The sequence below is a fragment of the Gopherus flavomarginatus genome, chromosome 21 (assembly GCF_025201925.1).
Source record: "Gopherus flavomarginatus isolate rGopFla2 chromosome 21, rGopFla2.mat.asm, whole genome shotgun sequence".
NCBI classification, from domain to species: Eukaryota; Metazoa; Chordata; order Testudines; family Testudinidae; genus Gopherus; species Gopherus flavomarginatus.
The window spans coordinates 22,955,320-22,979,627 of record NC_066637.1 but is presented as its reverse complement, the minus strand read 5'-3'; the positions used below and the strand labels follow the sequence as shown (position 1 = coordinate 22,979,627).

At 48.3% G+C, this 24,308-nt stretch overlaps 1 protein-coding gene across 24 annotated transcripts in view; it reads right to left on the bottom strand.

Annotated features, from left to right (window-relative positions):
• Positions 1-24,308, bottom strand: part of EIF4G3 (eukaryotic translation initiation factor 4 gamma 3) — a 529,091-nt gene that overhangs the window by 41,120 nt on the left and 463,663 nt on the right. For all 24 annotated transcript variants that reach the window (XR_007770674.1, XM_050931132.1, XM_050931134.1 and 21 more), the window contains 3 exons: positions 13,088-13,205; positions 11,018-11,241; positions 129-244 (listed from right to left, as the gene is read on the bottom strand). Coding sequence is in view for 23 of the 24 variants with exons in the window: in XM_050931132.1 (XP_050787089.1) it covers positions 129-244; positions 11,018-11,241; positions 13,088-13,205 (458 nt within the window). In the remaining variant the exon portion in view is untranslated. The remainder of the gene's footprint in view (positions 1-128; positions 245-11,017; positions 11,242-13,087; positions 13,206-24,308) is intronic.

The window sequence follows — 24,308 nt, the reverse complement described above, 5'->3', positions numbered from 1 at the left end:
AGGTCCCATGTTTATGTTAAAGAACTAAGAATAGGGTGTTTAAAAAGACACTGTTCCTGGAAAGGAAAAAATGCTAAAGATCCACTGTTCCATGGCTTTCTGGAAGGTGAGGTTTTCATTCTGTTTACCTTATAATCGTTTATGTGCAAGAACTCATCAATGATGGATTTGCACTTTCTCTCCATTTCCTCTTCTGACAGTGAAAATTTGTCTTGTACTGGAGCTGAGGGAGTTTCTGGCTTGGCTGGTAATAAGGTAGAGAAAATAGACACAGGATAAAGAAGTCATCTTCAGTTCCAAAAAAAAGTATTTTTAAAAAAGTATTTAAAAAATCCCTCAAGTCTCCTCTCTCAGCCATTTCTGCTGGCTGAACAGAACAATTAATAGGCACTCTCTGCTGCGATGACTGAAAGAAGGCTGATTTGGAAGCAGAGTTGGCTCCAGGCACCAGCATTCCAAGCACGTGCCTGGGGTGGCAAGGTGTGGGGGGCGGCCTGCCGGTCCCTGCGAAGGCGGCAGGCAGGCAGCCTTTGGCGGTGCGCCTGCGGGAGGTCCGCTGGTCCCACGGATTTGGCAGCAGGTACGCCAAAGCTGCAGGACCAGTGGACCTCCCACAGGCATGCCGCTGAAGCTGCAGGACTGGGGACATCCCGCAGGCATGCTGCCAAAGGCAGCCTGCCTGCCGTGCTTGGAGCGGCAAAAAAGCTAGAGCTGCCCCTGTTTGGAAGCATGACAGTGTGAGGGTAAAATAAACAGTTTAGATTCTGTTTTCTGCCACTTTCTCATGAGTCAGTCTGATCATCAGGCATAAATCATTTCTTATTTAGCTTGTCTTTCAATCTGTGATCCCTCCATGTCTGCAAATCACCTTTCTCAGTTAGCATAATACTTGGCAGTTACATAGCATTTTACACCTTCAAAGCACTTTACAAAAATTAAATAATTAATTTTTGAGCTGTGGCAGTAGTTCTCACTGAATACTGCAAAATGTACAGCATGTTGCTTGTGAACGTCAGAAACCAAAGACAATCTCCTGTGACAGGATCGGGCCAGATGGCTACAGGAGAGTGGTAGAAGACAGATATATTAGGTCCAGGTTAAGCAGTTCCTTGTTCCATGCGTAAGGTAATAGGGGCAGTTCCAGAACAACCCAGGAACTCACTGGAGCCAATTAAGAAGCTGCTAGAATCAATTAAGACAGGCAGGCTAATCAGGGCACCTGGTTTAAAAAGGACCTCACTTCAATCACGGAAGGGTGCATGTGAGGAGCTGAGAGCAAGAGGTGCAGGGAGCTGAGAGTGAGAGGCTGTGCTGCTTGGAGGACTGAGAAGTACCAGCTTTACCAGACATCAGGAGGAAGGTCCTGTGGTGAGGATAAAGAAGGTGTTGGGAGGAGGCCATGAGGAAGTAGCCGAGAGAGTTGTAGCTGTTACACAGTTGTTACAAGAAACACGGTGGATGGTTGCAATCCACAGGGCCCTAGGCTGGAACCTGGAGTAGAGGGCGGGCCTGGGTTCCCCCCATCCGCATCAACTCTCTATTTAGTACAAGAGGAGATGACCTGGCCTGTGGGTCCCACCAGAGGGGATGTCCCTGGCCTATCCCCCGACCCACTAGGTGGGTCAGCAGACACCGCAGTGATTGTTCTCCTCCCTTTCCCCATGCTGGCCAGTGATGAGGTTAGCTGAGTGAACATCGGGTTTGAGCTGCTAGCAAAAGTGGCCAAACTGAGGGCTGCTGTGAATCTCTGAAAGGGGGCAAATCCACCAATAAGCGCACGACCCACCAAAGCAGAGAAGGAACTTTGTCACACTCCCTACTTCCAAAATCCACAGTAGAAAGCAACCCCTCGAACTCTCTCCCCAGCCAATCCTCCGGGTCTGGACATGCCTCCCCTCAAACTCACTTCAGAGAAAAACCTGAATACACAGAGGGGCTCGCACTGTGCTCTGCAAGTTATGACTGTTATTTAGTATTTGTATTGCAGTAGCATTCAGGACATGCTAGGCACTGTTCATGCAAATCGTAAGGCACTGTCCCTACCCCAAACGGCTCACAAGCCAAGGCTTTATACACATGGACCCTTTTCTTAAATTTCCTCAGTATTGTACCACTACTGGCTCAGCTCCAATGGAGGGAGCAACAGTGGGCCTCGAGCACAGACAAGGTGTCAATAGCCACCAATGTTTCTACTATTGTGGCATCATGACTTGCTCTGAGCAAGGTTAGGTGGCATAGTGGTAAAGACGTTGCACCTTGTCTACACTAGATTTCCCACCACTGGGAAATGTTAAAGTGTAGACACAGCCTAAAGAGACAAACAATTCTGGTGCTTAGACATCATGGTGGGAAGAGCCTAAAAAGCATCTAACATAGACAGAACATGACTAACCAGGGATTCAGTCGTACCAGATCCTGAGAGTACACACACATAACTGAAGTCAGTGGGACATGAGGGTACATAGCACCTCTACAGAAGCTGAAGTTCATAGGTTCTGGCCCAGGCAGATAAAGTTTGAGAGTGAAAAGCCTTCCACTGAAAATGCTATGCCTCAGCATTCCATCCTGGGACCACTAACAGAAGCATCTTGACTAGTCTCAACTGCTGAGAAGGTATGAAGACAGCAAGGTGGTGACTGGGCAACCAGGACGCAGCCCCATTTTTATTCCATTACCGTGGCACCTTACAAAAATTAATGCAAACACAATATCCAAAAAAAACAAAGAAAAGATCTTTCTAAAATAACCACATCCTGATGACTCTTACACTGTGCCCAAACCTCACCAGGCTTGGGCTCTGACCAACCATTCCAGGCAACAGGTTCCAGATACATGAGGTCGGAACTGAGAATATATCTTCCACTGGTCCTGGACTATAAGGTGGACATAAAGCTGGCTAGATTGTCGGGCTCAACAGGTAGTGATCAATGGCTCCATGTCTAGTTGGCAGCCGGTATCAAGCGGAGTGCCCCAAGGGTCGGTCCTGGGGCCGGTTTTGTTCAATATCTTCATTAATGATCTGGAGGATGGTGTGGACTGCACCCTCGGCAAGTTTGCAGATGACACTAAACTGGGAGAAGTGGTAAATAGGGTAGGGATAGGATACAGAGGGACCTAGACAAATTAGAGGATTGGGCCAAGAGAAATCTGATGAGGTTCAACAAGGACAAGTGCAGAGTCCTGTACTTAGGATGGAAGAATCCTATGCACTGCTACCGAATGGCTAGGCAGCAGTTCCGCAGAAAACGACCTAGGGGTTACAGTGGACAAGAAGCTAGGTATGAGTAATAGTGTGACCCTGTTGCCAAGAAGGTTAACAGCATTTTGGGCTGTATAAGTAGGGGCATTGCCAGCAGATCGAGGGACATGATCATTCCCCTCTATTCAACATTGGTGAGGCCTCATCTGGAGTATTGTGTCCAGCTTTGGACTCCATACTACAAGAAGGACGTGGAAAAATTGAAAAGAGTCCAGCAGAGGGCAACAAAAATGATTAGCGGCCTGGAGCACATGACTTATGAGGAGAGGCTGAGGGAACTGGGATTGTTTAGTAAGCAGAAGAGACGAATGAAGGGGGATTTAATAGCTGCTTTCAACTATATGAAAGGGGGTTCCAAAGAGGATGGATCTAGACTGTTCTCAGTGGTACCAAACGACAGAACGAGGAGTAATGGTCTAAAGTTGCACTGGGGGAGGTTTAGGTTGGATATTAGGAAAAACATTTTCACTAGGAGGATGGTGAAGCACTGGAATGGGTTCCCTAGGGAGGTGGTGGAATCTCCTTCCTTAGAGCTTTTTAAGGTCAGGCTTGATTTAGTTGGGGATTGGTCCTGCTTTGAGCAGTGGGTTGGACTTGATGACCTCCTAAGGTCCCTTCCAACCCTGATATTCTATGATTCTATGAATTGACAGCAAGAACAATAGGACGTGGGTGGAAAAGGCAATTATACAGATAATTGGGTCCCAGTTACTTTGCAGACATATAAAATGGTTACTAACCTTTCATAACAGTTGTTCTTTGAGATGTGTTGCTCATGTCCATTCCATGTTAGGTGTGTGCATGCCACGTGTACTGTTGCTGGAGATTTTCCCCTCAGTGAGGTCCATTGGGATGGCTCTAGAACTCTCTGGCGCCACATGTTTATGCGCTGATATAAGGGGTGCCGCAGACTTCGCAATCTCTCAGTTCCCTGCTGGTTAACTCTGACAGAGGGGTAGTAGGGTGAGTTATGGAATGGACATGACCAACACAACTCAAATAACAACAGTTACAAAAGGTTAGTAACCATTTTTTCTTTGAGTGCTTCCTCATGTCCATTCCACGTTAGGTGACCCACAAGCAATACTCAAGGAGGTGGGCTTGGAGTTAATGGGCATACTGACTACAACACTGCTCTTCTGAAACTGGCATAATCTCAGGCCTCTTGGGTGATGGTGTAGTGAGATGTGAAGGTATGCACTGGCAACCAGGTCGTGGCTCTGCAGATGTTCTGGATTGGGACCTGTGCATGGAATGTTGCTGACGAAGCCTGGGCTCTTCTGGAATGAGCGGCTAAGATGGCCGGAGACGGGATAGTCGCTGTTCATAGAAAGCTCGAATACAGGCAGTTATGCAGGACGAGATCCTTTGTGTTGACACAGGTAGCCCTCTGATTCTTTCTGCGTGGATGAAGAGTTGCATGAATTTGTGAGTTTAGTCCTCTCAATATAAAAGGCGAGGGCCAGCCTAACGTCTAACAAGTGAAGCTGTCGTTCCTCAGAGTTTTTGTGAGGTTTCAGGAAGAAGACTGTTAGGAAAATGACCTGGTTGTTATGGAATTGTAACACCACCTTTGGTAGGAAGGCCTGATGGGGGCGCAGTTGGACCTTGTCCTTGCAGAAGAACACCGTGTAAGGTGGGACTGAAATAAGGGCTTTGATCTCAGAGACCCTTCTGGACAAGGTGATTGCCACCAGGAAGGTGACCTTCCAAGAGAGAAACATCAGGGAGAATGATGCTAATGGCTTGAAGGGGGGACCCATGAACTTCGACAGAACCAGCTTTAAGTCCCATTGGGGAGGTCAGCTCGTGTGTCTGAGGGCAGAGTCTTCCCAGCCCCTTGAGAAACCGGAACGTCACCTCGTTGGAGAACACTGATCTGCCGTTCACTGGAGTGTGGAAGGCTGATATGGCTACCAAATGCACTTTAAAAGATGAGAGGGCCAGGCCCGCTATTTTAGGTGGAGCAAGTAGTCCAAGATAGACTGAAGGGAAGATCGAAATGGAGCGAGAGTACATTCAGAAGCAACAAAAGAAACACTTCCACTTGGCCAAGTAGGCAGCCCTGGTGGAAGGCTTTCTACTGCTGAGCAAGATCTGCCAAACCTGTTCCAAACAGGCCTGTTCTTTAGGCTTCAGCTGTGCAGCATCCATGCAGTGAGGTGAGATTTGGGTGAAGTAACTGGCTGTGGTCTTCTGAAACCAGGTCCAGATAGAGTGGGAGCAAGAGTGGAGCGGCCATGGAGAGATCCAGGAGCATGCCGAACCAGTGCTGGCACAGCCATGATGGTGCTATCAGAATAACTCTTGCTTGTCCTGTTTGATATTTAGGAGGACCTTGTGAACCAAGAGGATTGAGGGAAAGATGTACAGGAGGTGGTCTATCCACAAGAGTAGGAAGGTGTTGGAAAGGGAGCCTGGGTTGTGTCTGCCCAGTAAACAAAACTGATGGCATTTCTTTTTCTGTCTGGTGGTGAACAGGTTCACCTGGGAAGGCCCCCATCTTTGGAAGATGAATATGGTAATCTGTGGGTGAAGGACCATCCATGATGGGAGGAGAACTATCTGCTGAGGTGCTCTGTCAATATATACCTGGCTCCTGGCAGATGTGATGTCTTGAGATGGAGTGCTTCGCGCAGAAGTCCCACAGACAGATGGCCTCCTGACCCAAGGCCAAAGATCAAGCCCCTCCCTGCTTGTTGATAGAAAACATGGCTGCAATACTGTCTGTCAGGACTTGTACTACCTCACCTAGATCTGGGGGAGGAACATCTGGCACGTTAAGCATACCTCCCTGAGCAACCTGATGTTTATGCGTAGGGAGAATTCTTCCTGGGACCAGAGGCCCTGACTCCTGACATTGTTAAGGTGGGCAGCCCACCCTAGGTCCAACATGTCTGAGATTAAGGTTACTGATGGTTGAGGGTTAACAAAGGGTACCCCCATCATCACTGATCTTGGGTCTTTCCACCAGCTTAGGGAGGCGAGGACCAGGGAGGGACCATGAGCACTGAGTCCAAGTGGTGTCTGCTCAGGGAGTAAACTGATGCTAGCCACATCTGGAGGTGCCTGAAGCACAGCCTTGCATGCTGAACCACATAAATACAAGCCACCACGTGACCCAGAAGCTTGAGGCACATCCAAGCTATCGTGATTGGGTAGGCCATGACCTTAGATATCAGGTCTGACATGGTCTGGAATTGGGTAGAGTTGAGCACTGTTCCAGTAAATTCTATTCTCTGAACCAGGACAGGGGTTGACGTCTGCTTATTTATCAGCAGACCCAGAGCTCCGAAGGTGACTTGGACTATGCCGATGCTGTTCTGCACTGGAGCCTACAACTGACTTTTGATCAGCCAGTTGTGGAGGTACGGGTAGACTTGTATGTCTTGCCACCTGAGGAAGGCTGCTACAACCAACATACACTATGTGAAAATCTGTGGGGCTGCCGATAGGCCAAAGGGGAGGGCAGTCAATTGGTAGTGGTTTTGACCCACTACTAACCTGAGAAATCTTGTGCGGCCACAGAAGATAGAACTGTGAAAGCATGTGTCCTTTAAGACCTGGGTGGTGTACCAGTCTCCTGGATCCAGGGAGGGAATGATGGAGGCCAGGAAGACCATGAGGAACCTTAGTTTATTGAGATATCTGTTGAGGTGATGCAGGTCCAAGATGGGCAGGGCCCCCTTTGTCCTTTGGGATTAGGAAATGCCAGGAGGAAAACCCCTTCCCTCTCAAGTCTTGAGGAACTTCCTCCATGGCCCACATACGAAGGAGGGATTGCACCTCCTAGATGAGGATTTGCTTTTGAGAAGGTTCCCTGAGGAGGGAGGGGATGAGGGACCCAAAGGTCCGATGTTATGAATGATCATGCCGGGCTGAAGGATGACAGATGGTCCAAAAATAAAAGGGGAAGTGAATCTGAAATGGTGACTGATACAGCACCCTTGGGTGCACCTTCAAAAGGCCTGCATGGGCCTGCCAGAGTATCTCTGAGATCCCGACCTGAAGGCTGATGTAGAGGGAAGTGGCTGTCGCCATTTACAACCTCTCCCTTTTCTTTTGTAGGGCTTCTGTCTTGGAGGCCCCAAGAACTGAGGAGGCTACTGGGGCCTGCAGTGCTTCCTGGAAGATGACGGGCAAAGGCCTAAGGAGCACATGGTGGCCCTCAAGTCCTTCAGGCCATGCACTCTTATGTCCATCTGCACTGAGAAAAGAGAGGAGTCTTAAAAGAGGAGTTCCTGGATGGATCGTTGGACCTCGTGAGGAAGGCAGGAGAATTAGAACCAAGAACAGTGCCTCGTGGTGACCTTGGAGGCCACTGTCCTGGCTGGCGAGTCAGCAGTATCCAGAGTCGCCAGGAGAGAGGTCCTGGCTACATTCTTAACCTCTTCCAAGAGGGCTTTCAGCTCTTGCTTTGACTCTTGGGGCAGGGAGTCTTTGAATTTAGTCAGGGAGTCCTGGATTAAAATCATATCTCCCCAGCAAAGCTTACTGGTTGGAGATATAGTAACTCTTCACTTAATGTTGTAGTGATGTTCCTGAACAATGTGACTTTATGCAAAACGATGTTAAATTAATCCAATTTCCCATAAGAATTAATGTAAATGGGGGCGAGGGGGGAAGGTTAGATTCCCTGGAAATTTTTTTCACCAGACAAAAGACATTATGTACATATACAATATAAGTTTTAAACAATTTTAAACAAACAGTTTAATACTGTACACAGCAATGAATGATTGCATAGCTTGGTTGAGGAGGTGAATTCAGAGGGTGGATATTTCCCAGGGAATGCCTTGCTGCTAAATGATGAACTAGCACTCGGCTGAGCCCTCAAGGGTTAAAACGCTGTTGTTCATGTAGCCTCACACTCTACAAGGCAGCACAGACTGAGGCAAGAGGGAGGAAACACAATAGCTGCAGGGCAGAAGCCCTTCCCTGCAAAAACTGAACATGATGATGAGCCCATGCTATCCAGCTGGAGCGCGCCATTCCCTCCTCCTGACAGCATATGCACAGCTGCCCAGGTGCTGACTTTCCAAATGCTGGGGGGTGAGTGCATGAGTGAGAGAGAGAGAGACATGCATTGCCCCTTTAAGTATGCTGACCTCAATTCAAGTACACTGCCCTTTTAAGCCAATCAGCCAGTTCAGACAGAAAGCAACAGCTTCCAGCACGCTCCCTCCTTTCTGTCCCTGAGCCCTGTCCCCCTCCTCTGCTTTGTGCAGAGGGAATACGGAGCAGGGGCAGGAGCAGGGGGACATCCTGATATCAGCACCCCTCTCCTCCCTCTGCCAGTAAGCAGGAAGCTCCTGGGAGCAGCTCCAAGGCAGAGGGCAGGCCAGGAGCAGCATGGCAGTGGGGGGAAGGTCATCTGAACTGCTGCTGGGCAGCTGTCGAGCCACACACCTTACAGGGAATTTAGGGGAGCTGATGGGGAAAGGGGGCTGCCGGCTCCTCCTGGTTCTAATCCCCACAAGGAGAGGCTGTTCTTCCAGAGAATCCTGCAAGGAGTGGACAAAGCAGGCAGCTGTCAAACGATGTTATAAGGGAGCACTGTGCAACTTTAAATGAGCTTGTTCACTAATAGATCAGCAACTTAAAAATGAAACAACCTTAACCAGGACAATGTTAAGTGAGGAGTTATGTATGTAGTTGAAGGCTACCTGTCTAATAAACGTTTCTTCCAAACAGGTCTAGTCTCTTAGCAGCTTTTTGTTTCAGGGCAGCACTCAACTGGTCCTGCCTGTCCTTTTTGTTTGCTGCAGATGCCGCCAGAGACACTGGAGGGGATGGGGGTGAGTACAGATATTCAACCCACTTGCTGGCACATAGTACTTCTTTTCTGCCCTCTTTGGCAGGAGAGGCAAAGAAGAGGGAGTTTGCCACAGGGCCTCGATCGGTCCCATCTGTGCCTTGTTGCTGGGCCGGGCCACCTTGGATGGAGCTGCTGCAGCCAGGGTATCAACAAGGCTCTGTTATGTCTCACTGAGCTCAATTTCCAGGCCTAGGTTTCCAGGGACCCACTTCAGAAGGTCTGATGGGCCCTGAAATCATACTGTGGAAGCATTCTGTGGGATCCATGGTGGCCTTGTTTGTGGAGGATAAGGAGGAAGCTTGCACCAGAGGAGGGTCTCTTTTCTCTTCCTCAACTAGGTCCACTGGAACCATCTCCTGGATGTCTGTATTGGAGTTGAGGTCCACTGCCAAGCGAGAAAGAGTAGTAGCCCATCTCTCAGAAACCACCGAGTAGGTATGAGAGAGGACCCAGTAAGGGGGGAAACTCCTAGGGATTTCAGTAAGGCTGTTGCATCGGCCAGTAACTGCACCTAAGTCTGGTGGAACATATGCTTGGTACCGGTGGTAGGCTTTCGACAGCACATAAGGGTCCCCTTTGGACTCTGAAGAGGAGTTTTCTCTTGGCGGCCACAGTGGAGCGATACCTGCTGGGGTTCAGGAGACCAGTGATGCATAGGAGATCGGGAAGCTGGGATCAGGGAAGGTGCCTGATGCTCCTTGTTCCCCCCTGCTTCCAGATGCTGGAGCTGACAGGCAATCCATTGGGGTTAGCAGGACTGGCAGAGAAGGTAGGTCCATAGCCAGCTGGAAAGCCTCTGGACTACTGGCACCATGGTGGCTTCCTGGTGTCGGTGGAGGGCCTTGCACAGGACTCAGAGTCCTCGGCAGAGTCAATGGTGCCAACACGAGCCCAGAAGCAGAAGAGTGGCCCAGCATAGGTCTCACTATGCTTTCTTCCCCTCGCTTATCTCTCTTCTGCACCAGTGAGTGCCCTCCACTGGTGTTCTGCTTCTTGTGCTTCTTCCTTGGCAAAGAATTGGTGAACGGTGCTGGGAAGAGCTCAGTGCCAGGGAAGCGTTTCACATCAACACCCAGGTATGCACTGCTGAATCGGAGCAGCATGGTTCTGAGACTGGTCTGAGGACAGCTTCCATGACGAGAGTCTTCAGCCTGATGTCTCTGTCCTTTTTAGTGAGGGGTCTGAAGTCCCAACAGATCTGGCACTTGTTCCTCATGTGGGTTTTCCCCAAGCACTTCAAACACCTGGAGTGAGAGTCACTTACGGAAGTAGGTTTACCACAGGAGGCACAACGCTTGAAGCATGCCCAGCCCCTGGGGCAAAGATGTCTTTCAACGATAGGAACTAATTATATACACTACCACTACTTGTAAAAACTATATATACAAAACTATATTAACTATGATAACTACAAACCCAGGAGGTGTCCAAAAACTACGGGGAAGAAGCCTTGCTGCAACAAGAAGGGTAATTCCAAGAAATGTCCTGGGCAGTAAGAAGAAACAGAGAGTGTGGGGTTGGCAGTGCCCCTTACACTGGCGCATAAGCGTGTGGCTCCAGAGGACGCCAGAGTTGGCCGAAGGGATACCACTAAGGGGAAAATCTCTGGCAATGGTGCAGGCACACAGCTACATGGAATGGACACGAGCAAGCACTTGAAGAAGAAACTGTATTTTTACTTATGTGAAACCAAAAGGCTGTTGGTGAGCAACGATGACAATAAGAAGAGAAATGTGTAAATCAGCGGAGTTATAAACCTATGGAAAAGGGGGTTCTGCTACGAAAGCTCTACTGTGAGCTACTGTGGGGAAAAAATCCACAATGACACACAGAGATCTGTCATTTATATTGATAAATTCTCCCCTAAACATTGCTGCACATTCCCCTGTATTAATGAGCTGCAGAAGTGCTTACCCAGCTCTCACGGAGGAGTCTCTCACCTATTTCCTTGGCTTTGTTCCTGTCTGTCTCTGTGATGTTTCTCTCCATATCCATGCCACCTGTTAGCTGTTTCACTGTCTCCAGCATCTCTCGCCGTTGTTCTTCTTGTGCCTGATTGTCTAGCAGCAGCTCTTTATTGCTGCTACCCCGCAGGAAGGTGTTTGGACGGGTGACTGAAGATGAGAGTGGTTTGTCATTCTTGTCTCTGCCTGTGCTCCCACGACTAAAAAGTGAAAAAACATTCACATGGAAGGCTCTTATCCTCTTACTGCTACTAATTAACACTGGACACATTTTCCATAACATTATAAAAGCTGCTGGGTAGCTGTCTCTTATACAGTCTATTGGTTACAGAAAGATATTTTTAATATAGTTCAGCTGTACAGACTGTGGTCAAAATGCAGCCTGTGGATCCCCTCACCTTTAAAACTGTGGTGTGGCCCTCAGATGCTTGATCCAAGTGATGAATGCATACATACATGCACACAGGGGAGGGAGAAGGAGAGCATATGTGTCATAGTGCACATCTGAAACAAAACACCCCGAGGATATACCTCACCTCTGTAGGTTTAAAATAAAGTGAACTTTAATGTTAAAGTAATGGCACCATTTCACTGTGAAGCTGCCTGACTGGTAAATTCTTTACCTATACATATATTGAAGTATAATTTCAAAATAGCAAAATGCTAATGCTGGGATTTCTTATGGATAAATCCTAGGAATTATGTTAACATTTTAATTAATTATTTGGAAAAAGTAAGATTATACTGATGTGGAAAAATCCCAGATCAGACAAAATTATTTATGACAGTCAAGATTAGAGAAGACTGTGGGGAACTTCGAGGGATTTAAGTGAATGGACAGCCTGATGGCAGATGAAATTAATTGTTGACAAATGCGAAGTTATGCACATTGGAATGAATAATTCGTCAACTTTACATTAAGGTAAACAGTTTATAATAAGTTAATAAATAATTAATAAATGCTGCAAGTATGTTACAGATATGATTAGTATGTTTTACAGCTAGTTATAAACTTAATGGTAGAATGTGTTATACGTAAGCAACCTACAGACGTGTTGGACTCTGTAACCTTCTACAAAAATTAATCAGTTAAAAAACCTATCTTAATTTATTAACCCTTCATAAACTATAGTAAAAGCTTTGTTATCCGGCATATTGGGGGATGAGGGGTGCCAGTAAGTCAAAAATTCTGGTTAACTAAGAGGAAGGAAGTTCGAGAACAAGGAGGGGGCTCAGGGCTGGGGTTGGGATGTGGGAAGGGTTTCAGGGTGCTGGATCTGGGCGGCACTCACCCCGGGCGGCTCCCCACAAGTGGCAACATGTCTGAAGAGGCAAGGCCAAGCAGCTGTGCGTGATGACTCCACCTGCAGGCACCAGCCCCACAGCTCCGACTGGCCGAGATCAATGCTCCTAGGTGGATGCATTGCCAGGTGGCTCTGCACGCTGCCTCTGCCCGCCGACACCACCCCTCAGTTCCCATTGGCTGCAGTCCCTGGCCAATGGGAGCTGCGGAACCAGTGCTCGGGGCGGGGGCAGCGCATGGAGGCCCTGTGGCCATTCCTCCGCCTAGGAGCACTGACTGCGGCCAATGGGAGCTGTAGGGGGGAGTGCCTGTGGGTGGAAGTAGCATGCAGAGCTGCCAGGCCGCACCTCTCCGGACATGTCACCACTTACGGGGTGAGTGCCACCAGGATCCGGCACCCCGAAACCGCTTCTGCACCCCAACCCTGAGCCCCCTTCCACACCCAAACTCCCTCCCAGAGCCCGCAGTCCCTCCCGAAATTCTGGTTTATAGAGCTTTCCAGTTTATAAAATGCTGGAGAACACAGCTTTTCCTGTATTTATCAATGCACCCTTAACATAAAGTGTGACCTTTGGAACAAATGGTACCTATAGATAGGTTCTAAATTAATTTTAACCACTCATCACTGAGAGACAGTTCAATGACCATCTTTTCTCTATGTGTGGTGGCAATAAAAGTAGCAAATAAATGTTAGGATGCATAAATATTGAAATGACAAATACCATTGGCTGACTAAATCTTACCTAGTTAAGGCCCTGCGAGAGTCTAACTCTGAGGATACAGAAGAAGAAGACACAGACGACACTGGGGGCTGCAGTGCAGAAAACCTGTTCAAACTAGTAGCACCTGGTCGTAAGGACTCTGCAAGAGATTGCAAAAGAAGATGCAGGAAACAGTGATAACTATCAAGGACACAGTGCCAAAAAATAATTTAAACCAACTTCCATGACTCCAGAGTTGATAGCATGGAAAACCTGTGGAAAAGGGCTGGCTTGACTCCATTTTATTTTTGCTTCTCATTATCATCATGGCATGCAGGGCTCATTCCTAACAATGATTTTTTCTGACTCCTAACATTGAATGCATGCCTGATTCTCTTTCTTGGCTGGATTATCACAATGTTTTATTTACTGGATAAGGTGGGGTGCACAGATCTGTTGGGATCCTGCATTCTACTCCATTAGCATTCCTGGATGGAAACTCTGGAAAATCAGAGAACTGCTAGAGTTTAGGGGGTTAATTCTCAGCAAGAGTTCAGAGGCAGATCAAGGAGGCAGCATCAGCTGGGTGATAATTAAATGCACTTGAGCCTATTCAGCCAGCATATACATATCTATTCACACACAGTGAATACTCAAAGGGACGACACATCTTAAAGAACTGCAGTTACTATAATGTAAATAATCTTCCTTGTCCTGCTGCCTTCTGCCCATGCAACTGCAAAGCAGTAAACACAGAAAGAAGATTTTACTAAATACACTATAGCACCAAGATTTCTTCTGAATCCTCTGCTCTGGGGCTTCTGGTCAGCATTAAAGAATCACAGAATATCAGGGCTGGAAGGGACCTCAGGAGGTATCTAAGTCCAACCCCTTGCTCAAAGCAGGACCAATCCCCAGACAGATTTTTATCCCAGTTCCCTAAATAGCCCCCTCAAGGATTGAACTCACACCCCTGGGTTTAGTAGGTCAATGCTCAAAACGCAAAGCTATCCCTCCCCACCAGTTGCTCTCAGCATCATCTCCTACTTGCTCTTTCATCTCATGGTAACACTCTTTTATACATGACCAGAAACCAGAGCAGGGCATTCCAAAGAAATTTTGGTGCTACCCTGTATCCTTTTGTATATTGTTCTTAGTATTCTTTCTGTGTTTACTGCTTTGCAGTTGCATGGGCAGAAGGCATAAGGACAAGGAAGATTACTTACATTAGAGTAACTGGAGTTCTTCGAGATGTTTAGTCCCTTTGGGTCAGTAGTGGGCAACCTGCAGCCCGAGGGCCACATGTGGTCCCTCAGGGTAATCCACTGGCGGGCCGCAAGGCAGTTTGTTTACATTGACCATCCAAGGACATGGCTGCCCGCAGCTCCTAGTGGCCGTGGTTCGCCGTTCCCAGCCAATGGGAGCTGCGGGAAGTGGCACAGGCCGCAGGTTGCTCACCACTACTTTGGGTACTCACTGTGGGTGCACATGTGCTCCATGCACCTGAGTCTGGAAATTCTTTAATAGTAGTGTCCATTGGTCTGCACCTGTGCACTACGGTTCCTCCTGCTGTGAACCAAAGGCATAAATGGAGACAGACTACCTGCCCTTTCAGTTCTTACTCTACCACAAATCATGTTGGAATCCAAAGCAGAGGGGAAGGAGGGTGGGTCACGAACACCCATGGGGACCACACATCTCAAAGAACTCCAGTCCTTCTTGGAGCGCTGGGCCCTAAGACTATTCACTGTGGGTGATTCCCAAGCAGTGCTTTTTCAGAAATAGGGTGTAAGGAGATATTTGGCATCAGTCTGTAGGACTGGTGAACCAAATGATGCACCATCTGCCAAGGCCTGGGTCAGAGCATAGTGCCTAGTAAATGTATGGACCGAGCTCCAAGAAGCGGTTCTGCAGATTTCAGAAAGTTGGACACCTTGCAGTGATGCTACTGAGGCAGCATATGCCCCAGTTGAGTGAGTTTTGATATATCACAGAGGGGGAATTTCTGCACCCTGGTAGCAAAGGAGGATGGCAGCCAGAGATGTGTCTCGAGAGTCTTTCAGAACTATGGCCTTGCCCTTCATTCTCTTGGCGAAGGAAACTAACAGTTGCAAGGATCTTCAAAATGGCTTTGTCCAATCCAAGCAGAAAGCCAGGGCTCTTCAAACATGTAGAGTGTATGATCGCCCATCGTTTCTAGTGTTGTGAAGTTTCAGGTAAAATACAAGTTAATGAATTGTTTCATTCGGATGGAAGTTTGACAAGACCTTAGGAACAAACTCAGGATGTAGTCAGAAGGATGCCTTGTCTCTATGAAAGACTGTTTAAGGCACGTCTGCCACAAGGGCACCAAGCTCATCTACATTCTGAGCTGAAGTAATCGCTATTAAAAAGGCCACTTTCACTAATAAATACAGGAAGGGGCATGAAGCCAAGAACTCAAATGGAAGCCACATAAGTGCTGCTAGTACTAAATTTAGATCCCAGCGAGGTATAGGTCAAGATACAGGAAGGAAAGTTCTAACAATACCCTTAAGTAATCAGACTTGTCATGGGGTGAACAAAAATTGAGTAGCTCTCTACAGGATGGTGAAATGCACTGACACCTGCCAGATATTCTCAGAGCACTGCTTGGAAGTCTGCATGGCTTTAGGGAAAGGAGCAAGTCAAGGATACCAGAAGTTCTGACTTCTTCGGTGAAAGGTGGTGTTTCTGGCATCACAGGGGAAAATGCTTCCACTTAGCAATGTAATACTTACATGTAGAAGATTTTCTACTATTAAGCAAGATGGATTGCACCTCTTTTGAGCAAGTTCACTCTGAGCCTGTTGCCCTACCAAAACCCAGGCTGTGAGCTGGAAGAAAGATGAGATGGGATGATTGGTGCTGCCCCCAATTTTGAGAGAGCAATATGGGAAATGACTGCATGTGAATGCATCTGCAGGTGGTCATTTGCAGGATCACTGCAGTAAACCGAAACAGATGGGGCCACCAGCTACCATGGTGCTATCAGAATTACCATCACTCTGTATTTTCTGGAGAACACATGGTCTGAGGGGAATGGGAGGGAAGGCATACATTAATGGTTCTGACCATGGGAATAGGAAGGCAACCTGCCTGGAATCCAGACTGTGGCTGTTGCAAAAGCAATAAACTTGGCATTTCTTGTTGTCTTGGGTGTCAAAGAGGCCCCAGGATAGATACCCCCATTGTTGTGAATTTTTTTGGACCACCAAAGGGTGCAGCTCATTCATGGTCCTAGTTAAATGTCTGCTGAACCTATTTGCCAGGGAATTTGTAACTCCTAGAAGATGTACTGTGGAGAGAGTGATGCTGAGCTGGGTGCATCAGTTTCATAGCTGTACCACTCCTGTGGATAGTGGTGTGGACCTTGCTACACCTTGCTTGTTTATAGTAATTGGAATGGGTTCTAATGCTACTATTTGAAGAAGAGCGTCCATCTCTAGGGTGAGGATACTGTTTGGCCCTCTCATTAATTAAAGTCTACGTGACAGCCATCTCAGCCTTCCACTCTCCTGTTCAAGATAGATCAGTCTTCTCCCATGGCATGACAGTCAAGTTCCTACAAGGTCTGGAGTGTCTTTATTCCCAAGAGTTACAATAAGGCCAATTCATAGGCTATAGGCCCTGCAGCCAGACGCCCACTAGTGGGCCAGTAAGATAGCCCGGCACCGGGGCCAAACGGTATCCCCAGGCTGGACCTTGATATCCCCTTTTGAGTCCGAGGAGTACTCCCTCTGGGACCAATGGTGTGCCGGTGCCTCCTGCTTGCAGCTGTGGGATCGAGGGGAGCGAGATTCATAGAATCATAGAATATCAGGGTTGGAAGGGATCTTCTGAGGTCATTTAGTCCAACCCCCCGCTCAAAGCAGGATCAATCCCCAACTAAATCATCCCAGCCAGGGCTTTGTCAGGCCTGACCTTAAAAACCTCTAAGGAAGGAGATTCCACTGCCTCCCTAGGTAACCCATTCCAGTGCTTCACCATCCTCCGAGTGAAAAAGTTTTTCCTAATATCCAACCTAAACCTCCCCCAGTGCAACTTGAGACCATTACTCCTTGTTCTGTCATCTGGTACCACTGAGAACAGTCTAGCTCCATCCTTTCTGGAACCCCCTCTCAGGTAGTTTAAAGCAGCTATCAAATCCCCCCTCATTCTACTCTTTCGCAGACTAAATCATCCCAGTTCCCTCAGCCTCTCCTCATAAGTCATGTGCTCCAGCCCCCTAATCATTTTTGTTGCCCTCCGCTGGACTCTTTCCAATTTTTCCACATCCTTCTTGTAGTGTGGGGCCCAAAACTGGGCATTGATGCCAAAGAGCTGAGTCTTGCTACTGTTGCAGTGACCTGAGTCTAGTCACTGGTGAGGTGTGCCGGGATAGGGGCAGAGGTGGTGGGGATTGGGAGCGGGTTGCCAGGGATTGGTGCTGTGATGCTGACCAGTGTCATGAAGAGGTCCCTCGGTACTGTGGTGACAATGACTGGCTTCAGGGGGTACTGTATCTATCCCTTGGAGCCAGAGACTGGGAATGTGCTACCCGAGACCATGAACTCTGCACTGATGACCACGGGTGTGGAACCGGAGACCGGGCTTGAAGACTGGTGAGGCTCTGGTGAGCGACAACCCCAAATTAGCCACTGGGGAGGCTCCATCTATGGCTTGCCCTTAGGGGGAGGGGCCTTTCGTGGCTCAGTCTCCTGTGGCAAGGGCGGCACTGGTAGGTCCTTTAAGTCTTTGGCTGTTTGAAAGGCCTCTGGCATCGATGGCACTGTGAGGTGTCTGGGGCCCTTACCACTCCCAGGAGTAGGAGGAGGCTCTCGTATTGGACTTGGAGCCCTAGCCAGAGAGGTTGCACCCTGCAGTCCCAGTGCAGATGGGTGGCCCAGCACAGGTCCTGTGCCCATTGCAACTTTCCTGGACTTTTCCTGGGATGGAGATCAGCCACGTTCATGCTGTTTGCTGCTACTGTGTGGATTGCTGATTGGCATGTGTTTGTGGCAAACTGTGCACAACTTGAAACCAGAGGATGGAGCGTGCCCGTTCCAGGGACAAGTCCCCGAAGGGACCACTAACTAAACTAAACTAATGTACTAACTACTTAAAACACTATATAACAACTATGTAAACAGAAAACACAACAAAAACTCTAGAAGCACTTTGCGAGATGCAAAGAAGAGGCATTCCAGAGACTGTCACAGATGGTAAGAAGGAATTGAGAGGGTGCAGGGCCGATGGTGCCTAATATACCTGTGCATGAGAGCGGAGCTCCAGGGAGCACCAGAGCTGGCTCTACAGATACTGCCGATGCAAAAATCTCTGGCAGCCGTGCACATGGGCGCGCACACATCTAGCAGGAATCAACATGAGCAACCACTCGAAGAAGAACTGGCAGATTCAGCAGTCTGTGCTACTTCTTTTGTTTGTGAGCCTTGGCATGAACTGCTTCTCCATGGCTGGAACTTGTGGAAAGTGCATTGTCTTTCTTGGGCCTGGAGGAAGACTTACTGCCATGCTTATATGCATGCTTCTGTGCCTCATGACCAAGCTCTGGTACAGGGCACATAATACTGGTACTGGCCTGAGTCTCCATGGTAGGAGGAGAGCTCCTGGATTTCTCAGGCTGGCATATAGGGGAGGTTCCCCAGCCTAGGTTTGACTATGGCCTCATGGTGACCTCTATGAGGTGCTTCTGGAGCCAGAGAGCTCGGCCTTTCTGGGTATAGCTTGAGAAGGATGAAATGCGGCTTCTCCCAAACAATAAATGCAGCGTTGGTGCTTCTTGCTGTCCGAGAAGGAGTATGGGCAGGATGCACAGGTCTTGAACTCCAGCATCTTCAGCATAATCCAGCAGCCAAATATGGGTCCTGGAGTGGGTGAAGGTGGTGGTGGGGAGGAATGGCACAAATGGCATCCCCAAGTCCTTAAAATCTTAAACTACTACTAATATTAAAACTAAAAAAAATTAACTATGTACAATACTAAAAAGTGTTTTTTTTTCAAAGTGCGTCACAGAGAGATGAGTGGAGAGTAGAAGCTCTGACCCAGACCATGCAGCGGTGAGAAGGAACTGAGGGCGTGGTCGGTCCACTTTGCTCTTTATTGTCTCAGACGAAACCATGTGGTAGAGCAAGGGCACATGTGTGGACCAACAGACACTACTACTTTCAAATTCTCCGGCTCTGGATGCATGGTGCATGTGTATAACCCTCAATGGAATACAACCCGGACCATGATTCAAAAAAGAAACTGACAATCTTGTTTAACACTTCTGTGAATCCATACAATTTTAAGAATGTCCACTCCAAACTGTTGGCAGACTTAAGTACAAAGGTATACTCCAATTCATACTTTGCATTCTTTTTTAGACTTATCCATGCTGCTCTTTTCTCTTGCATTTATATTTTACACAGCCCAAATCTTTGCTCAGATACTGCAGTATCTATTTGGACATTTAGTCCAAAAATTTTGTTACCGCGGAGTCAAGGTTTCCCAGTGGTACCTTGTTCCCTCAAGAATGTGGAGAGTGGCTAAACTTAACCCTCTGAAAACCAGGAACTACAAAGATAAGGTTCATGCTACCCCACAGAGCAACCTGGAGTGGTCAGTAGTTACTGAAGATAGTTCAGTAATGTTGGTGGCATATGTAATAGCCATGAAGGACTATTCTTAAAAACATGCCAATTATTGTGTTGTGTACCACAGATCTGAATTGCAACATTTACCTGCAGGTACTCCAGCTGTATTCACTGCATTAGGTGCAGCTGTGCTGAACAATGGAGGGATTAGTTACTGCAAGTTAGCAGGAGTGGTGCATGTTTACCACGAAGGATCAGCCATGCCTCATTTCAGTGCTGACTTCTGTAGTCTGTCTCAGTAGCACTTCACAGGTGTCTCCTAATCAGGGCCGGCTCCAGACATCAGCATTCCAAGCTGGTGCTTGGGGCGGCAATCTTCAAGGGGCAGCAGTCCCTGTTGTTTTGCTCCCAAGCAGAGCACCGAATTGCTGCTGCGGACGGCGGGGGCAGTCCGTGGGCACATGTGTTTCCGCAGTGGCAGCAATTCGGCAGCAGCTTCTATATTTAGCTATCCGTGGTGGCTTCAGTTAAAGATAGAAGCTGCCGCCGAACTGCCGCTGCCGCGGAAACGCGCCTGCCGCCCTAAGGACATACGGTCTGCCCCCGCCACCCGCGGCGGCAATTCGGTGTGCTGCTTGGGGCGGCGAAAACTGTAGAGCCAGCCCTGCTCCTCATGAGGAGTTGATGACATATATGACTCTGGTCTCAAGGCTTCGAGAGAGGTAAATGAAAGCAATGTCTCGGAAAGCTGGGTTTGAATATCAGACTAAGTGTACGTAGCTCCTATTTCCTATGCCTAACCTAAACCCAAGTTTTACCTCAGCGAACGAAGGTGTTAGACTTTGTCCTACAATGCTCATCTGCAGCATTCCCAAAATGTTTTGTAGCATCTGCCATGGTAGAGTATTAGTACGTGTGTTGTTACATTAGTATGTGTGTTGGGGCATTGGTCAAAGAGAGGAGAGTTAAAGCTGTGTTGCAGGAGTGGCACATACCATAATCCTGTATTTCCTGGTTTTCAGATGTTTAAGTTCAGCCACTCTCTACATCAGGCGCAGGCAAACTTTTTGGCCTGAGGGCCGCACTGGGTTTCAGAAATTGTATGGAGGGCCGGTTAGGGGAGGCTGTGCCTCCCCAGACAGCCAGGTGTGGCCCGGCCACTGCTCCCTATCTGACACCCCCCTGTTTCTCCCCCCCGGGACCCCTACCCCATCCACCCCCCTTGCTGTCTATCCCATGATCGCTCCAGGACCCCCCGTCCCTAACTGCCCCCCTCTGCACCATCCAATCCCCCCATCTCCTTTCTGACTGCCGCCCCCAGGACCCCTACCCCATCCAACCACCCCTTCTCCCTGGCTGCCCCCGGAACCCCTGCCCCCATTCAACCCCCCTGTTCCCACCCCTATCCACACCCCCGGGCTCTGACCACCCCCTGCCCTCTATCCAACCGCCCTCCGCCATTCCATGTCCCCTTACCGTGCAGCCTAGAGCACTGGTGGCTGGCAGCGCGGCTGCACCAGGACAGGCAGCCACGCCATCCGGCTGGACCCAGCTGCGCACCGCACAGCACAGAGCACTGGGTCAGGCCAGGCTCTGCAGCTGCACTGCCCCAGGAGCTTGCAGCCCCGCTGCCCAGAGCATTGTGCCCATGGTGCAGTGAGCTGAGGCTGTGGGGCAGGGGTCAGGGGCTAGCCTCCTGAGCCAGGAGCCCAGGAGCTGGGCAGAACAGTCCTGCGGGCCGTAGTTTGCCTACCTCTGCTCTACATTCTTGAATGGCAAGAGGCACCACTGAGCAACTTTAACTCTCTGTTTCTGGGCACTGAATTTTTCTGCATCCCCATTTACCCCAGTCCTCCCACTCTATTGCTCTTGGTTACTTGGCAATGATTATCCCAGCGATAGAATGCACTGGATGTATGCTAGTCCCTTCACTGCCCCTGCATCATCTCATCTCCCATCTCTGCTCCTTCAGCACAGCTTAGTTTTCCTATCTCAGCCCACCTCCATATGTTGAGAAGGGCATTGGTATGGGACCTGCAGTTGGAGGAGCTAATGCAGGAACAGTGCAAGGACTAGCATGGAGTAGTAGGGACATTTCTTGAAGAAGGGGACAGACATGAGGGAGCATGGATATGGGGAATTTTTAGGGGACAGAGCTAAAATGCCCCAATATCTCCCACAGCACAGGTCTGATGCCCTACCCCACTCTTCCCAGCACTGCTCTCACACCCCACACATTCTCCCTCATTACTCATACTTCCTCCACCTACTTGAGACTCCAACACCCCTGCTCTAACTCTTCCAACATTCCCTCTCTCTCACACACACATTCCAGCCTCTTTGCCTCTCTGCTTGTAAGCTTGGAGCAGTCATGGAGAGGTGATGGGGCTTTGAGGACTACCTGTATGAGCTGGAGGTCAGAAGGTGAAGGAGAGCGTAGATATGAAGTCCTCACCCCAAGTATGGGTATATGGGATGGGTTCTACAGACCCATTTGCAGGAAAGGAGGCTCAGAGAGGTGTAAAGTGGCCCCAAAAAATGTTCTCAGCCTATGGGCCTGTGCCATACTCCAAGGAAGCCCTTTCTCAGCTTTCTACCCCATCTCAGCACCATGTACCTGTGCAATGCACTGCACATATTAATTCCCAGCTCCCAATCTGGTCTCAGCACTGAGGGGCTTGTATTGACAAGGTACAGAAATAGTGCGTATGGATGTGGTGAGGTTTGGGGGACAGAGCCCCAACTCTGTATCTCCTACTGCATAGCTCTAATCCTCTTTTTTTCCTCCTCACACTCTCCTGCACTGTTCCGACCTCCCCTATTTTCCTAGAAGCATCAGCATCAGGATAAGGGGGAGCCTGGTATTCCCATCCGCACTGCTGCAGGCAGCATGGGGACGGAGTAGAGTTCTGGTTTCCTTTCCCTGATCGGGGAGCAGTGCAAGGGAAGAGCAGCCTGGTGGAATAGCCACAGTATTGAATTGTGGGAGATGGCTCTACTTCCCTTCCTCCAGTTACATCCTGGGAAGGGAATGTGCCTAACTTTCCTTCCTTAAGGTTCTCTCTGTAAAATCTTCTAATCTCCCAGAGAACAATGGTGCCTTTGAGAACAATCCCTTTATTCGCTGACTACTTTTTTAGAAACCCAGTTCTTTGTTCAAGTCCTAGTCATTAAACTGGGTTTTCAAAAATACAGCATTTGAATGATCCCTTACTCTAATAAGTTGTTTTATAGGAGAGTGTTGGCCTCTTGATAGCTGTGCCAGACACAACCCTAAGGGGAAAAGGTTGGCAAAGGTGCATAACTTCCCTCCTACATCCTCCCAACCCCTCTCCCTCTGCACTGCTCCAACATCCCCCACATTTCCCCTTACTGTTCTGACCCTTCATATTCACGGGCTCTGTATTAAAAAAGTTGGAAGAATCTGAAAATAGTATGAGCAGCTCATTTTAAGGGAGCTATGTAAATTGACCAAGGGTACATCTACACTGCAGTGTAAGCTCAGGGTTTGAATTCAGGCTCAAGCCTAACCGCTTCCCATCCACACACAAATTGCACTAATCCAGGGCTCAGACTCAGGTCCCGGTGGGGAGAGTCCAAGCCTGAGTCAAGCCAGGGCCCAGGGTTCAAGCCCTATTGATCTGCAGTGCAGACACAGCCCCAGTAGACTTGTGCTCTGGGAGTCCACCAAAATTATCCCACAATCCCTTAGGACAACTGTCTTTGTCCTCTCGACAGTCAAATTTGGTGGACAGTCAAGTTTTCCCACACTGCACCATGAACAAAACACTAGAGTGGTCACATTTTGGGAGGGTGCTAGAAAGTTTGAAATATGGGCTGTTGAACTAGGGTCCACGCAATACAGCATAGATGCTGGAGCCCCAGGTTGAGACCCAGGGTTCAACAATTCCTAATCTGGGTTTACAAAAGAACCCAGGGCTTCAGGGCCTACACTAATAAACCCACAGTCCGCTAACTTGAGTTCTACTAGTCCTGGCCTTACATTGCAGTGTAGACATACCACAAATGATTTTTTCATCTTCCCCCTATTTAATTAATGGTAATTATCTTGATAACACCTATAAAGTAAAACCAAAGTCCTCTTGTGTATTTTAAAGCAATTTAATATATTGGTTTTAAACCAGAAATTTTGATCTCAGAGCAAAACTTCCAAAAAGAGCCCCTGCAGAATGCAAGCAACATAAACAATACATATTCTCTGAAAACTGCCAGGGCCAGGACTCTGACTGACAGTACATTGCTGTAGCTCAGGTTTAATGACCACAGCATGTCACGTTGAGCCACCCAGCTTCTGTGACAACAGATTACCTATAAACTATCTAGCTGCAACAGAGCCCTAGTCTTGCTGCACATGCTATAATTTAGTGAAAATTTTTACTCCAGATCACTTGTGCTCCAGACTCTTCAGGAAGTTTTAAAACTCTATTGGAGAGATCCATTTTGGGAACTGAATTTGTTCCTAATCCGTTGTGTAATTGTATTTCAATATTACTTGTTTTATGATTATATAAAACACTTTGGCACATATGGTCAGTGCAGCAGAAATCAACCACTAATAATAAAACAGACTCTTTTCTAATTAATAATTGGCCTGAAGAATTTGTTTGTTAAGGTTTTTGAACTTGCTGAAGACTTTAATTAGTTTT